Source organism: Seriola lalandi, unplaced genomic scaffold (genome assembly GCF_002814215.2).
Source record: "Seriola lalandi dorsalis isolate HSWRI2012SDOR001 ecotype SW California unplaced genomic scaffold, Sedor1 jcf7180002054735, whole genome shotgun sequence".
NCBI classification, from domain to species: domain Eukaryota; kingdom Metazoa; phylum Chordata; class Actinopteri; order Carangiformes; family Carangidae; genus Seriola; species Seriola lalandi.
Genome location: NW_019525288.1, coordinates 1,117,394 through 1,131,805, shown reverse-complemented (window position 1 = coordinate 1,131,805; position 14,412 = coordinate 1,117,394). Strand labels below are relative to the sequence as shown.

General features: G+C 39.3%; 1 protein-coding gene across 1 annotated transcript in view; it reads right to left on the bottom strand.

The window, feature by feature from the left end:
• The window catches only part of LOC111668269 (ephrin type-A receptor 6-like), a 53,937-nt gene that overhangs the window by 21,899 nt on the left and 17,626 nt on the right, over positions 1 to 14,412 (bottom strand). The window contains exons 3-6 of the mRNA XM_023424283.2: positions 10,887 to 11,015; positions 10,071 to 10,220; positions 9,813 to 9,974; positions 9,462 to 9,690 (exon numbers count right to left, since the gene is read on the bottom strand). Coding sequence (XP_023280051.1) covers positions 9,462 to 9,690; positions 9,813 to 9,974; positions 10,071 to 10,220; positions 10,887 to 11,015 — 670 coding nt within the window. The remainder of the gene's footprint in view (positions 1 to 9,461; positions 9,691 to 9,812; positions 9,975 to 10,070; positions 10,221 to 10,886; positions 11,016 to 14,412) is intronic.

Here is a 14,412-nt window from a genome sequence, read left to right as displayed (position 1 = left end):
GGAGACAGAGGAGGAGGGAACTTACACAAGGTTAATGTTCCTCATGCAACTGCACTTCCATCAGCACACATTTCCATCAGCATTTAATTCAAAGCTCCAGCTGCTTCTCTCCTCACCTGTGGTCTGACCTTATTTCCCAAGGAGCTATGGATCACTGTCACCTGCTTATTAGCTCACTAAGCCACATGCTTATGCTCCTGCCCATTGTCCACTTTAACAAATGGCACACACCTGTGATAAACCTTTTTAGAATAAAGAGTGGTGAACTCACACATACATAAATGTGTTTTGAAATAAACACATTACAAACCGCTATTAGGCCAACGAAGGCTTTGTACTAAAGTTTACAGGCACATGCTAGCAGACCCCGACAGCACCACAATTAATATTTTTCATTGTGGGATGGATGTCATATTAAATAGACTAAATAGCAGACAGTTGTTTATGTTATCATTGCCTGTTAAGTTAACATACAATATTAAGAAGTTTGGGAAGTTACTTCCACTTACAAATCCAGGTTAACTGATAAAGTCACCAATCACATTAGCTAAAGTTCTTTAGTTATACTTGGCAACTAGTAAATGGACCCAATGTTAGTTCTTCTGATACTCAAGCTCCACAAATGGTAGCTTCTAAAAACCCAAAAGCCACAGTCCAAAGAAAACTAAGACATTATGGCTTAATTAACGAATAGCATACCTTGCAAATACTACGGTGGCCCTGAGAGCTCAGCGCACAGCAGCTTAACACACGCAAAGACACAAACTCGCTGCGAATTCAGAAAACATCTTCATAAATTTGATAACGCGCTACAAATAGTCACAACACATGCAAATAAAAAAAAACGCGCTGCAAATTCAGTCCTACAACTAAACGGAAGTGTTTTGCAAGGGACACTAAAAACTGATGAACCCGGCTGGGACTTTTGAAGTGAAAAACATTGCACACCCAATGGTTAAGAAATTGCCCTCTACCCCAAAGTGGCTAAAAACACTGTTTTAGATTGTAGAGATTCTAGTTTCTAAAGATAATGCTGCAGCTGTACAACATAGTTTTATCATTAGATATAATAATAACCTTAAACCACTAAAACAGCTTCAAAGAAATGCTGGAATAAGGGCACCTTGTATATTGTTTTACAATGCAATAAAAAATACGTATGTTTAAGGCTTTAAAACTTTTCAGGAGTTTAGAAGGTAAATTTAGGATGAAAAACGAAATGAATAAATGGATGCTATATACAATATTTAAGTTATGGAAAAGTCTTTGGAGCCTATTTGTTGTAATCAGCAGGTTTAATAGACTCCGCACTTTCAGATTACCCTGGATACACACAGGGGAAAGTTTGTATTTTTTGTCAGGCAGGTAAAAAATAAGAGATTAACATACAAATAATGCATTATGAAATGCAATTAGGCTATACCCTGCTTTCAGTCTAAAACCTCCATCCACTCACATGGTCCATTCTGCCGACCTAAGTATTCTTCTGTATTCTGTCCTTACCTCGGTTCACTTTCCTACCTCATTACTTCCTCCAGTTCTCTCCCATTTTACCTTCCCATTTCTTTTTTTTCTCCATCAATTCAACCAACTCTCCTGTCCTTATCACTCCAGTTTTTCTCTAACTGTTCTGCACTGCCACAATTTTCAACTTCTTCTGATTTTCTTCATCTTTCTCCCAATATTTTCCTTTTCCTATCTCTCCTCCTGCTTTCCTCTCATTCGCTCTTTCCCTTCAGGCTTATCAGATGATGGCAAAACTATTGCAGATTGCCTCCTTCTCCCCAGACTTATCTCAGCAGAGAAAAAATAAAGCACTAATAGTGCGGTTATTTAATATTCTGGGAATCCCAGGATAATTTTATTGCAGAGTAATTTGTATGAGAAAATATAGTGTGGGTGGGGTAATAATTTCAAAATTAGCAAATAAATATGCTATCTATAAGACCGACGATGCAATGGTAAAGCAGAAAGGTAACATGCTAGGGAAATTTAATCAAGAGTTCATGGCAGATATAAGATTTTAATTTTAGCATTTCAATATTTCTCCCATAGTTACTTTAAGTAGGAGGCACAAAGATGTAATAATGAGGCAGTCATTTCTTTTCTCCCTCACACCATCAGCAACAGACCACATTACAAATCATTTGTTGTCTACAGTAATACATTATTGCCTCCACTGAGAAACATTTTAATCCTTCTGTTGATGTTAGGGTTACATATCAAAGAGTTGGAAGTTTCATACTGTGTCACATGAATGATGTCCAGCTGCTACCCAGTATCCAGTGCTGCACTTAGGACTCCTTGTAAAGGATTATTGTTACTGAGTGGATTATCCCGGTAAAATTAGCAAATTGAATTAAACTGCTCCTGGTGTGTATATTCATACACTAATTGATATTCTGAATAAATAAGTTGCAAATACACTAAGTCCCTCAGACTGTGATGCAGACCAAGTGATGCAGTGGCTTTAGTATCTACTTGTATTTCAGCTCAGGAGACCCTTAGAGAGCCCTGGTTGAATGAGGATTAGATTTATACCCAATGCTGGATTGTTGGATCTAATTGTTAGAATATTTAGAATCATATCATCAACAGTTAAGTTGCCCGAGTGTCCATAAATTATATATCAAGACATCTCAAGCATACCATAACCAGAATCATCAGTTCACTTTTGGATAAAGAGGCAAAGGTACAATCTAGGGATATGTGCAATTAGTTGACTAAACGATTAAACTTTGCTACCCTTGCTAGTCTGCATCAGAAATACTAGTCAGTTAAACTAGTTATTGATATTTTGTTAATGTACAACACCAGTTAACTGTTACATTTAAGATGTTACAAAGCCCCACTTGCACCCGGATGTTGTAAACAAGCAAGAGGGAAAGTGGGACAGGTGACCACCAGTGCAGTGTGGCAGTACTTTGACCTAGAAAAGGAAAAATAAGGTTATATGTAGGCTGTGTCAAAAAAAAATGGCATTTAATCACTCAACTGGAGCAATATGTAACCACATTCAGCATACGTATGTGGACTTAACCTGCCAGGAGACAAGGCTGGTGGTGGTAGCACTGCTAACATTAGCAAACCACTTGGCAAACCAATATGACATTGTTTACCTGCAGGCACTGTGAGCCCACTTCATTCCCAAACTTTTAAACTAGTCGACTAGTCTAAATTTAAATTACTGTTTAATTGACAAAGAAATTGGTCACATCGCTATGTATACATAAAAATTCAAGGTGAGAACACTGACTCCCATTGTGCATGTCGGTGAGAAACAGCCAATCACAGAGCTTAAAATTCTGCTACATATACCGCTAATTTAATGTGTTCTAATGAGAAGTTGAACTATATTCTAAATCACTGTGTGACATTTTAAAGTGGCAATCATAGCAAGAATACTAAAGCTTCATGCTCCATTATCAGTAGATTCCAACAAGTGAAACTGAACTGACAATGGATTAACCTGACCATCAGATTTAGAGCTGCAACTAACTGTTATTTTTATTGATGAAGCTGGCGATAATTATTTTGATTGGTCGTTTCAGCAATGAAATGTCAAGTTCTGAAAGCCTGAGGTGACATCTTAAAATCGCTTATTTTCTCCAAAAAACTGTCCAAAACTGAAAGATATTCAAGTTGAAATCATATAAAAGAGAAAAGCAGCAATTCCTCACATTTGCGAAGCTGAAACCAGCATTTTTGCTTGAGTAAACTTCAACAATTATTAGATTATTAAAATTGTTGCCAATTGATTTTTGGTCGAATGAGTAATCAATTATCTGACTAATTGTTAGCCCATACAATTTTGCTTTCTATACGGCTATTTATTCATTTCTTGACCATTTTACATAGCTATTGCTTTAAATTGCAGACGTGTAATTGAAAAAGAGAATGACAAGTGTGAATGAGAGATGACCTGCAAGGTACAGTGAAAATAAAACATGCAAGAAGGTAAGAAATATAAGGAAAAAACAATCTGCATAAACAGGTGGACATAGTTGGGTATAAGTAAAAGGGATGAGAGATAAACGCGCAGACAAAAAGCATCGCCAAAATCGCGTCGCTGGTTAGCTCCTAATGAGAAGAGTAATTTGTCACCCAGCTTCCAATTTTAGAGGCACCTCATTCACTTGGATATTACTTTCCTCCTATGCTCACCTCCTGCCAAAGGCAACAAACACACACATTCATTTGAATTTCCAGCTGCTCCCTGCTCCCTGTTATGAGCTGGGAAGATCACCACCAAAAAGCAATTACAATACTCATACCACTATTTCCATCAAAAATTTTTTGAAAACATCCACACACACACACACACACACACACACACACACACGCGCACACAGACAGATAATGAGATCCAATTTGTTCACTATCAGTTGTTGGGCTTTTTGTCATGGAAGGCATTCTTATTCATGAAAGGAACAATATTGGCACAAAATATATATTCCCACTCAGAGCAGATACTGCTGTGCACACAAAACAAACAACAATCATGCAGAAACAGTATGTTTCACCATCTAACAGCTTTACAGCTTAAACTAAAGATGTTTTTTTTCATTATCAATTATTCTGCTGGTTATTTTGTCAACTAATCAATTTAACATTTGGCCAATAAAATGTAAGAAAAAAGGGGAAAGGTCTGTTAGATGTGTATAAGAGACAGCCCCACCCCCAAGGAAATGTGATCATCAGATGTCTTGTTTTATTCTTCCATCAGTCCAAACCCTAAAGAAATTCAATTAACTATCATATATATGAAAAAGAAAATCAGCACATTTTCATACTAAGCAGGAAACAGCAATACATGTTTGGCATTTTTACTTGATTAATCTAAATAAAAAATTCAATTCTTTTTCATTAATTTTCAACTAATCAAATAATTGGCAATTTCAGCCTTAAATAGCTTACTTGTCTGTTTTTGATGGGACTGGCATGTTACCAGTCTTGATAATATATGGTATGGAGCCATAGCATGTGTTTGACTCTTTTCAATCCCATTTAGCAGTGACTGTTACATAAAAAGTCACAGTCTAGTTCCTGACAGCTAAGTGACTAAAAGTAAACTCTTATTACTTAAACCTGCATGTTTTTTGGCCACTTGGAGGACAACGAACCATTATTGTATAATCAACTTATAAATGTAATATGCGTTCATTTGGACTTGTGTACAGTGTACACCTGACAAAGGAGAAAATAAACTCACTCTGTAGCTCTGTATTAGTGTCCACCAACTCCTAGGTAAAGGAGTTGTATTCAGCAACTAGTCGCTAGCTTGATGTGTATGCTGTTTGGTGCTCTGCAGATGGTCTGGTTTTTAGAGCATTTTGCTGCAAAAAGTTGCCTGCCTGCTAAAAACACTGACTGATGAGTTGGGATATATTTCTGTAAGGATCATCACTACAAGAGATTACACACAGTAATTAGATTCATAAAAATATTGACCAGAGCAAGAAACCTTGGCCTCAGGTTAGGCTTAAGATTTGAATAGATAACCTACAGGGGTTTAGTCCAAGAAAGCACATCACCTGCACATTTCCAGGAATGTACTGACATGCCAGCTAAGAGATTCTGAGTTGTTTGGGTGCACAGAGTTGAAAATTTTCTCTTGGCTTTACGTTGTCGGAAACAGATGGAGCCAGAGACTATGTTTACCTTGGTCTCTCAGCTTTGATATGCAGATGGGAAGTTCACAGAGAATGAGTGATGCTCTAGTCTGGCTGAGCTGCGTTAAAAGCAAGAGCAAACACAGTCCTTAATGGACACGAGAGGGGCACAGTGACTCAGATACAACTCAGACTATGTATTGATTTCCTCATTTCCTATTCCACTTTACCTGATTTTAAGGTCACAAGTTTGCACCTTGCCTCGCCTGATCAATCCTGCGTCTCCAGACAGCACAGGTCATCAGTGACTAAATATTTCCAATTTCTGGAGAACTCTTGACATGGATTGCCATGGGGAAAAGAGAAAAGGGAAAAGACTGATGGACTTTAGTGTGTGATTCTGAAAATGTGTCTGTTCGTTTGCTTCCCTTCCTCACTATTCATCTGTACAGTAAGAGGAGAAACTGAGCTGTGTTGTTATCAACTTTATGAAAAGTATGGGAGTTGTTTGCGGCAAAACTCGTCAGTCAAAAGGTTTTACTGAAACCAAAATATTTGAACATAGAAGATTTTTTTCAGCTATTGAATGCAACCACTTAGCCTACTGGTGGGTTTTTTGGGTTTTATCTGCGGATCAGTTCTGATTCAAATGAAATTCAAAAAGACATCTCTGTTAGCTTCCCCCACAATTCACTGCCTCTTGAATATGATGCTGTGACGAAAGGATGTGGAACAAATAGCATTAGCACTATGATGTTGCCTTATCTAGGTCATGATATAACCAGCCTATCTCTGAGTAATCCTCTTGTGGTTGACACTGTATGAAAGGAATAGCATAATAAAGCACTCGATTGAGATGTCAAAACAGTCTGGCAGAATGCTATTGGGGTGGAAAGCAGTGTTTGATAAGCGCTGACGCCTTTGTTTAGGCAGCTGGGAGGGAAAGAAGGACGTGTTAGCGCAGAGCTTATATTTTGGAGTGTTGGGGTTTTCCCTATTCTCTCTCTCTATCTCTCTCTCCTCTCTCCCTCTCTCCATTTCTCGCTCTCTCTCCCTCTTTTGCTCTTTCCCCATGCTGCCTCTCAGACAGCTTTGATCACAGTACCCTTTGAAGCAGTGTTCCAAAATGAAAACGAGGAGAAAGCAGAAGTCATCGCAAGTTCATGCCTAAACTTCCTGCAACTACTTGCAAAGTGCACATCTTCATCACAGCATAAGCTCTGCAAGACCTATGGAAATTATTGATGAGAAAAAATAATTGGTCATAACTAATGAAAGCCATAAATCATTTATTACAAGGCCATAAGGTGTTGTTACGATTGATCACTTCTTCTAACCCTAATGAGTTTAAAGCCATGAAGTCCACAGCAGAACGTTCTTGGTAGTTATAACCTGACATCTTTGAACACAACAGTAACTACTGCACAGCGGAGCAAGACAGCTTAGCTGTGTCTCTGGTTTCCATTACTCGTGATGCTACATTAGTATTTCAGAGAAGGGTGAATCTTACAGAACCAGCCATTTTGGGAAATACGCTTGTTTTCTACCAGACTCTCACTCAGATGATAAGATCGATACTAGTTACATGTCTGTACGTCCAGTGCAGTATATAATCCAGAGAAATGTTCAGCAGGCACAAAGACTGGACTCTTTTGAATGGGCTTATCTTGCCCTGTCAAAAGGAAAAGTATACTCTGTGACTCATATTTTAAAGTTTTATTTTAGAGCTGGAATAATTAGTCAATCACAAATTTTTCAGGCAAAAAAAGTCAAATATTCTCTCATTTCAACTTCTGAAATGTGAGGATTTGCTGCTTTTCTCTGTCATATGTGAACGTTAATGGAATGTCCTTGGGGCTTCGGACTGTTTGTTGGACAAAGCAATTAATTTGAAGACATCACAGATGGCTCTGGGAAATTTGACATATTCACTTTTTTTTTTACTCTATACGAGACAATAAAAATCTAATTTGAAGATGAATCAATCATGAATATATTCATTAGTTTTATTCACATGTTGTATTTGGCCAACGTTTTGCTTGCAGGAAGTCCCACAGACTGTTGTCAGTTATTACCATGTATTCGATATAGTGATTGGCTCCACCGTTCACCTAGGCAACTGTGCAGAAGTCTGTGTCTTGACCCCCATCAGTACTCTCATTAATTACCTGTCATGTCAATATGGTGCATTTACTTGTGTATGCTAAGGTGAGTGTTGTTTCAGAAATTATGGCAGTGTATTTCCAACCATTACGTTACCAATGATTAACTCATTCTTAGACAAACACATTGTTTTCCAAGTGCCAAGTCGGTCACTGCTGCATGAGTTACTGACCCATTCATTTTAGCAGCTGCCAAGATCCCCTTGATACTGTTGCAGCTACATTACAATGGAGAGAAGCGACTACTGTCAGCTGGAGGGGATCAATAGGGAGTATAGATGTAGGACATATATGAGGGACACTGAGAGAGCGCTGCTCCTAAGCTGCCGTCTCATCAGTAATCTCTCCTGACTTCTGTGTTGTTTAACTATGTCTTTGAGATGATTGAGAGCAAGAGAGAAAAGATAAATAAAAAGCAGATAAAAGTGAAGAAGATAAAAAGGAAAATTACACCCGAGGAGCAAATAAAGGAGATATTACAGCCTGTCTTACATATCAGCTGTACTAATGACTGTTGGAGTTCTCTCTGTAATAACCTGAGTAACCACATCACCACAGGGGTACTACATGAATTTCACCCCGACCAGCTGAGTCTTTCTGTAATTCTGCAAAAATGTAGTAAGTAACATGAAGCACACTTTAATTGTAATTATGCAGCGTGGCTCAATTTTGCTTCTGCCTTAATTACAACAGTAAATCTGAGCCTCATGAAAGAAACAGAGAGTTGGAGGAGTTTTAGAAAAGACTAGGTGTGAGCTAAATTAGCTGTGAAACTAACAAATGAAGGCAATTAGCCAGCTAGCCCCCAGTCTGTCTGCACAGTCTAATTGAGAAACCAGGCCAATGACTATCTGGAACAACTCAACAGTTACTTTTTCTTAATCTGTTCTGCTGACAATGGGCCACATTTAGGCTATGCTGATTTGACAATAGAGCGGAGGCATCGCTAAAAAGCCTTTTGTGGTATTTATCAAAGGTTTTAAATTTGAGAGCTTTTATGAAAATGTTAAGTGGTTGAATATCTACCACAGGATGACATTTATCAAGTTAACATCAGACATAAACAGCACAAATCCAGAAACAGCTTGATATTACAAGAAAATACCTTCTCATTTGAACCACATGATTGATACTGAGAGACCTTTGTGAGAGCCATAGTAATGATTTTGAAACATCAGAAATCTCAGGGTGACACACACTAATCTGTTCATATTCACATTGTTTAGGGTCTCAAAGCAGAAGAGGGTCGCAATGAGAAACAGCTAAAGTGAGAATTAAGAGGGAGGAATGAAAAGAGAGGGAGGAAAAAAAGGGACCAGGAGGAGAACGAAGGGGGAGTGAATGAAAAGCAAACGAAGTGGACAAGAGAGGAGAGGAGATGACAAGGGGAGGTGGAGCTGAAACGAAATGAAGAGATATGTGGATGGAAAGGATCAGACAAGGATGCAGGATCTTAGAAGGGGAGGAGGGGATAGCAGTTCTGTAAACTCCTGCAGACAACTGGGGAGGCCTTAGAGATTTGTTAATGTGATGCAACGCCTTCTCTTCTCTTCTCCCTATTTCTCTCTATTTGTTTCCTTCTCTGTATCTGTAGCTTAAGTCCGCTGTTGGTGAAGTGTACTGCTCTAAAATTAGCCCAAAAACACACACACACATGCGCACAAAAAAATCCAAAACAACTTCTCACCCCGGCAGTATCCATCCATCTCCTCATGGCCAATGCTGCAGACACAGCGGCCCAATGGTACCAGCCAGTCTCCATCAGCACCACAGTACAATTTGGGTGTGTCCCTCTCCTCTGCATTCTCCACGCATGCACCCCTCACTTCCACCAGAGAGGATGAGTCCATATGTGGCACGGTGTCAGGAAATGCTGCCAGGTTCCTTAAAGTGGATGGGCAGCGTTTGTAGAAGACCTTATGTGGAAGAGAAAAACAGAAAGGTCAAGTACTTCTGGTCTTGTGAACGACTTGATAAAACTGACAAGTTCATGGCTGTAGTTCGCGCAAACATAATTCCCACCACCATGTTCACTGACCTTGACAGACACAAGAGCAATACAAGCTCCCACATCCTGGAAGGCCAAGTAGAAGCCCTTCTGTGTGACCGGTCCCACCTCCCTGACCTCCGTATTGAGGCGAAGCACGCGATCTCCAAGATCTGTCTGTGTAAAACTCTCATCTGCCGCTATGGTGTCCACCTTAAAAGGAACAACAAACACTTTATTAGTGCAGTTCATTGCTACCAGTAGTGTAACAGAAAGCTTTTTTTCTATGATACAGCTCCGATAACCAACCTTGGCATAGTCAATAGGCCGAAATCGTGTCCCTGCAGGGAGCGGTTCATCTGTCTGCAGATAAAACAGGTTGAAGGTTTCCTTACAGGTGCCAGACACCCAAGGAATGGAGTTGCAGTCTCTCAGTGTGAAACGCAGCTCCACATATACCTGAGTTAAAGTATAGATAAATGAATAAACAAATGATCACAAGTTCATTTGACATTACAAATACAAGGTGATTAAACATTCAACTACACATAACGCCTGACCATAACAAACTGTTTGTTTTTTTTTTCTTCAAAAAAATCTACAGTAAGAAGGATAAAGCATCCACAGTCACAGACAACTTCGCCGAATAAATGTTAAAATAGATAAAGTGATAAAATGTAAAGGCTTTTGCTATTTTAAACTAAACAGGCAGGTTATTTGAACATGTGATGGCTCTGGTGGCGTCAGCCCAGCCAGACTCATAAGGTTTTCAGTTTGTGATTCAGCTGGTGATGAGCACCACTCCAATCACTGTGTAAAAAAAGCAATCCTCCACCCTCTTTGATTTATCATGGACGTTCTGTTTTGACTTTAATGGAAATCAGTCCCTCTCTATCAGAGTGAAGTATTGTTTTTTGTCACTTTACAATACATCTGCCTGCCTTTTTTTTTTCCTCCCAGTATGCTACACAAGAGTTTGCGTTTACTCCAGTCACTTTCCCAACCTTGAGGCAATGACACAACAAAGCTCTGCTTCAATACTACTTCATCTGATCCAAGTTTCAAGCAAAGATTTCTGAACTAGTACAGTATGTTTCTTAGGAAGTGTTGTAATGTGGTCCAGACCCTCTGAGCAGCCTGCCGCTGGATCCATCCAGACCGTAACCAGTTGTTCTGGTTTGGCTCCATCACATGGCAAACCTGGAAGGTGTGAATAGGTCTGTTCTGCTCATCCATCTCTGTGATAGCATCCCACTGTAAAAATACAGGAAACAAATATGGGTACATTTGTAAATATCAAATGTCACAAATAGCAAACAATTAGGAGAATTTAACTACTAACTTTATTAGTAGCTAAATCTATTTGTTGGTAAAACAATAGCAATTTTAACCTTCAGTTAATTTTTGAATAGAAAGGTTTGACATCTATGTATGTAACACTATATTTGGTATTAAATTTTTTAAGTATGTTTCTGTTAAGCATGTATGCAATATTAAGGACTATCCTGCCAGCATTACTAGATACCATTTTCATTTGGATGAACTGGCCCTTTAAGAAAACAGTAATTTGTGAATTGCTGTAAGAGACTGCGATTGGCTGATATGCAATTATGTTGTGTGCACACTCGGTTATGGGTAATTTAAATCAGTATGTACTAGAGTTCAAATTAATATGAAATATAATAATATGGATATTATGTTGGAATGATCTGGCTGTTCAACCCGTGCACCTTCTATTGCATGTGGTGAAACTTCATTTCTATAGAAACATGACATTTTAGAGACACCACGTTAGTTTCACCAATGTTTTCAAGCTGTTGCATCAGCCAGACTCTCATTTGTCTGCTCCGTTCTAACGGTGTGATGATAGAACTTCAAAAGCCCTAATATGTATTGACAGAACTTCTCCTGTGGCATTGAATGGGTAGCTAGGATTGTGTCAGTTACACTGCTGGACATGTTATTATATCTCAAGAGAATAAGATACATGGGAGATATGGTAGCAGTTTGGCTTGATTCTGTCCTGGAAAGGCCAGGGTAGAGAAATGTACAGCATGTAAAATACTGAAAAACTGTTATTGTAAAAGGTACGTATGTATGTATGTATGTATGTATGTATTTATGTATTTACATATGACAATAAACTATTTTGCAAATAATTTTGAAAGAAAATATAATTTCATCTTTAGCCAATGTAATAAACTAGATTACATTTAAAATGGGATTTAAATGAGGGCTAAACTGTTGAGGTTAAGATGCTATGAGCCCTTGAAAAAGAGTTAACATTTAGCACACACACTCACACAGATCTTCCTAGAGCAGTGGTTCTCATGGGGGTCACCAGGGGTTGCAAGATTATTTTCGGGGGTTGCGGGATGGATAGGGATAAATATTGTTCTAGGACGATTTTTCCATTAAATCTCGCATGGCAATGTTATGATGTAGTCATTATAAAACAGATTTGAGCCAGTGAGTGAAATTAGTGTGCGTGAATCAGTGAGAGAGAAGTCGTCTCCTCCAGCTGGAGTAGCAGACTGACTGTGACACTACAGCACAGCGGCAGGTGCTAAACGTTAGCTAGCTTCTCAAAAAAAAAAGTCTGCCAGCTCTAGATGGGGACCAAGAAGAGATATGTGAAGGTGGGCCAACTCAAAGTAGCATTACGACGTCAAGTTCAACTGAAAAACGTAAGGGGCTGGCAGCTCCGACAGATTTGGTCTCCAACAAGCGTCACAAGGTCAGTACACAAGGTTTGTGTGCGTCTGGTAGCTGTCATGTGTGATAACAAACCCTCAGATAAACGGAGCTGAGAAGTGTGTGTTTGCAGCAGAGGGTTGCTCAGTCTTCCAGTGCTATGAAGCCTGTGTCCTGTACGGAAATAAATGCGTGTACGTGCATACAGCAGTGCAAACAGGGCAAGTGAAGTGGGTCACTACAATATGTTTCAAAGGTGAGTCGAGAGAGGGGGTCATGAACCCAAACTTAAATTTGGTTCAAAAGGGGGCGGGGAGGTGTGGGGGTTCAAAAATGTTGAGAACCACTGTCCGAAAGTGGTGTCCTGTGAAACCAAGTGGGTCTTCAAAGTCCAGGGCTTACCCAGAAACATGAATAATGAATAATAGTTATAGTAATGTTGTTATTTCATGTCCTACATGTTAGCAAAGTTAGGGATGGGTTATGCTTGAAAAGAACTAGTTTGTGCGATTCATTGTCCAGGTCAGGAATCTAATGTATTTATAGTTGTTCAGAACGGCCACACTGGAAAGCAGAGTAACAAGCCAGTTGTAATAGAAAGGGTGGGGAGGTGATATTGTTTAAAAATGGGGATAATGGTGCAGACAGTCTCTCATGGAAGATATTCATAGCCTTGCACTCAGTTGTACACAAGAGAAGTGACAAATTGTTGTGTCAAGAATGAAAAGAAGCTGGAGAGGGACAAACCCTGACTCCTTTCTCACCTCTGTACAGTCTGCCAGAGCGTGAAGTGGGTGTGAATAACGGATTGTCGGTTTCATAAAGGTATAGAAATGGGGGTATGGGGTTTCCAAATACATTTGACCAACTGACAAGCACTTCTGAAGAAGCCTAATATAATATGTGGGTGCTTTCTATTTAGCTAACTTGCTATCATTTCCATGTTTCAATGGAAACTAATGGAAAATTAATTACCAGGAGACTACCTTCTATTGAACTTATGGTATCATTAAAGCTAAGCTTGAACCAGCCAATGGAATACTGAAAGGCATGTTTTGCTTGTGTATTGCAGTGATATAATGAAATAGTATTTATTTTGCCACACCAGCCCTCTCTCCCCAATCATGTCCCTGTTCAGAGGCTAGATCCTCCAAACAGCCAACAGAGGTGGGTGCTTGTTCCTGTGTCTCCTCCCCAAATGAGACAGCGTAGCCTCACAGAAACCAGACGTAGTGGTGCATTTGTGTCTTCCTCAACAACAAGTTCAAAATTTCCATTGCAAAATATTACACTAAGCTGCAGAGGAGTTACACACAGCAGTGCAACACACTATGATTAACAATATACCTAAGCTGCTAACAAGAACAAAAAGCAGAATTCATGCCTGTCTTCCATAATTTACAGCAGTGCCTCTTTCAGCGGTTTATTTCATGTGATGCAAAAAGAGAGCCAACTGAGAGTATTTAAGATAAAATACAATGCAGTTACATGTAGTTATATGACCCTTTTTTGACATTACAAGTTCATATGGACCACTTGAACGCTCCATCAAACACATGATGCAGCACAATGGATTGTGAGATCCTGAGGGCTGCAAAAGATACATGCGTTGTGTCTTCATGTGGGTAGAAGAAGGCTACATGTCTCGGCCACATTTGGATCAGGATATTAGAGTGGAAAAGCTTTCTTTCCAGGATCCATCCCCTGAATTTGGACAAAGCTACTAAACAGATTTCCACTGAAGGGGGGTCATGATCTAGTAAAAAACTTCCACATAGGATGAACCTATGCATCCTTCCTCTGGAAGCCTTGGTTCTCTCCGAGATGCACAAGACTGAAGCTTCTTCAATGATTGCAGACTATTATTTCCAGGTCACAGGCTGGAGATCGAGGACACAAGAAAGCTAAGTAGCTAAATGGAAAGCACTGTGTGACAACTTATAGATTTAATTCTCCA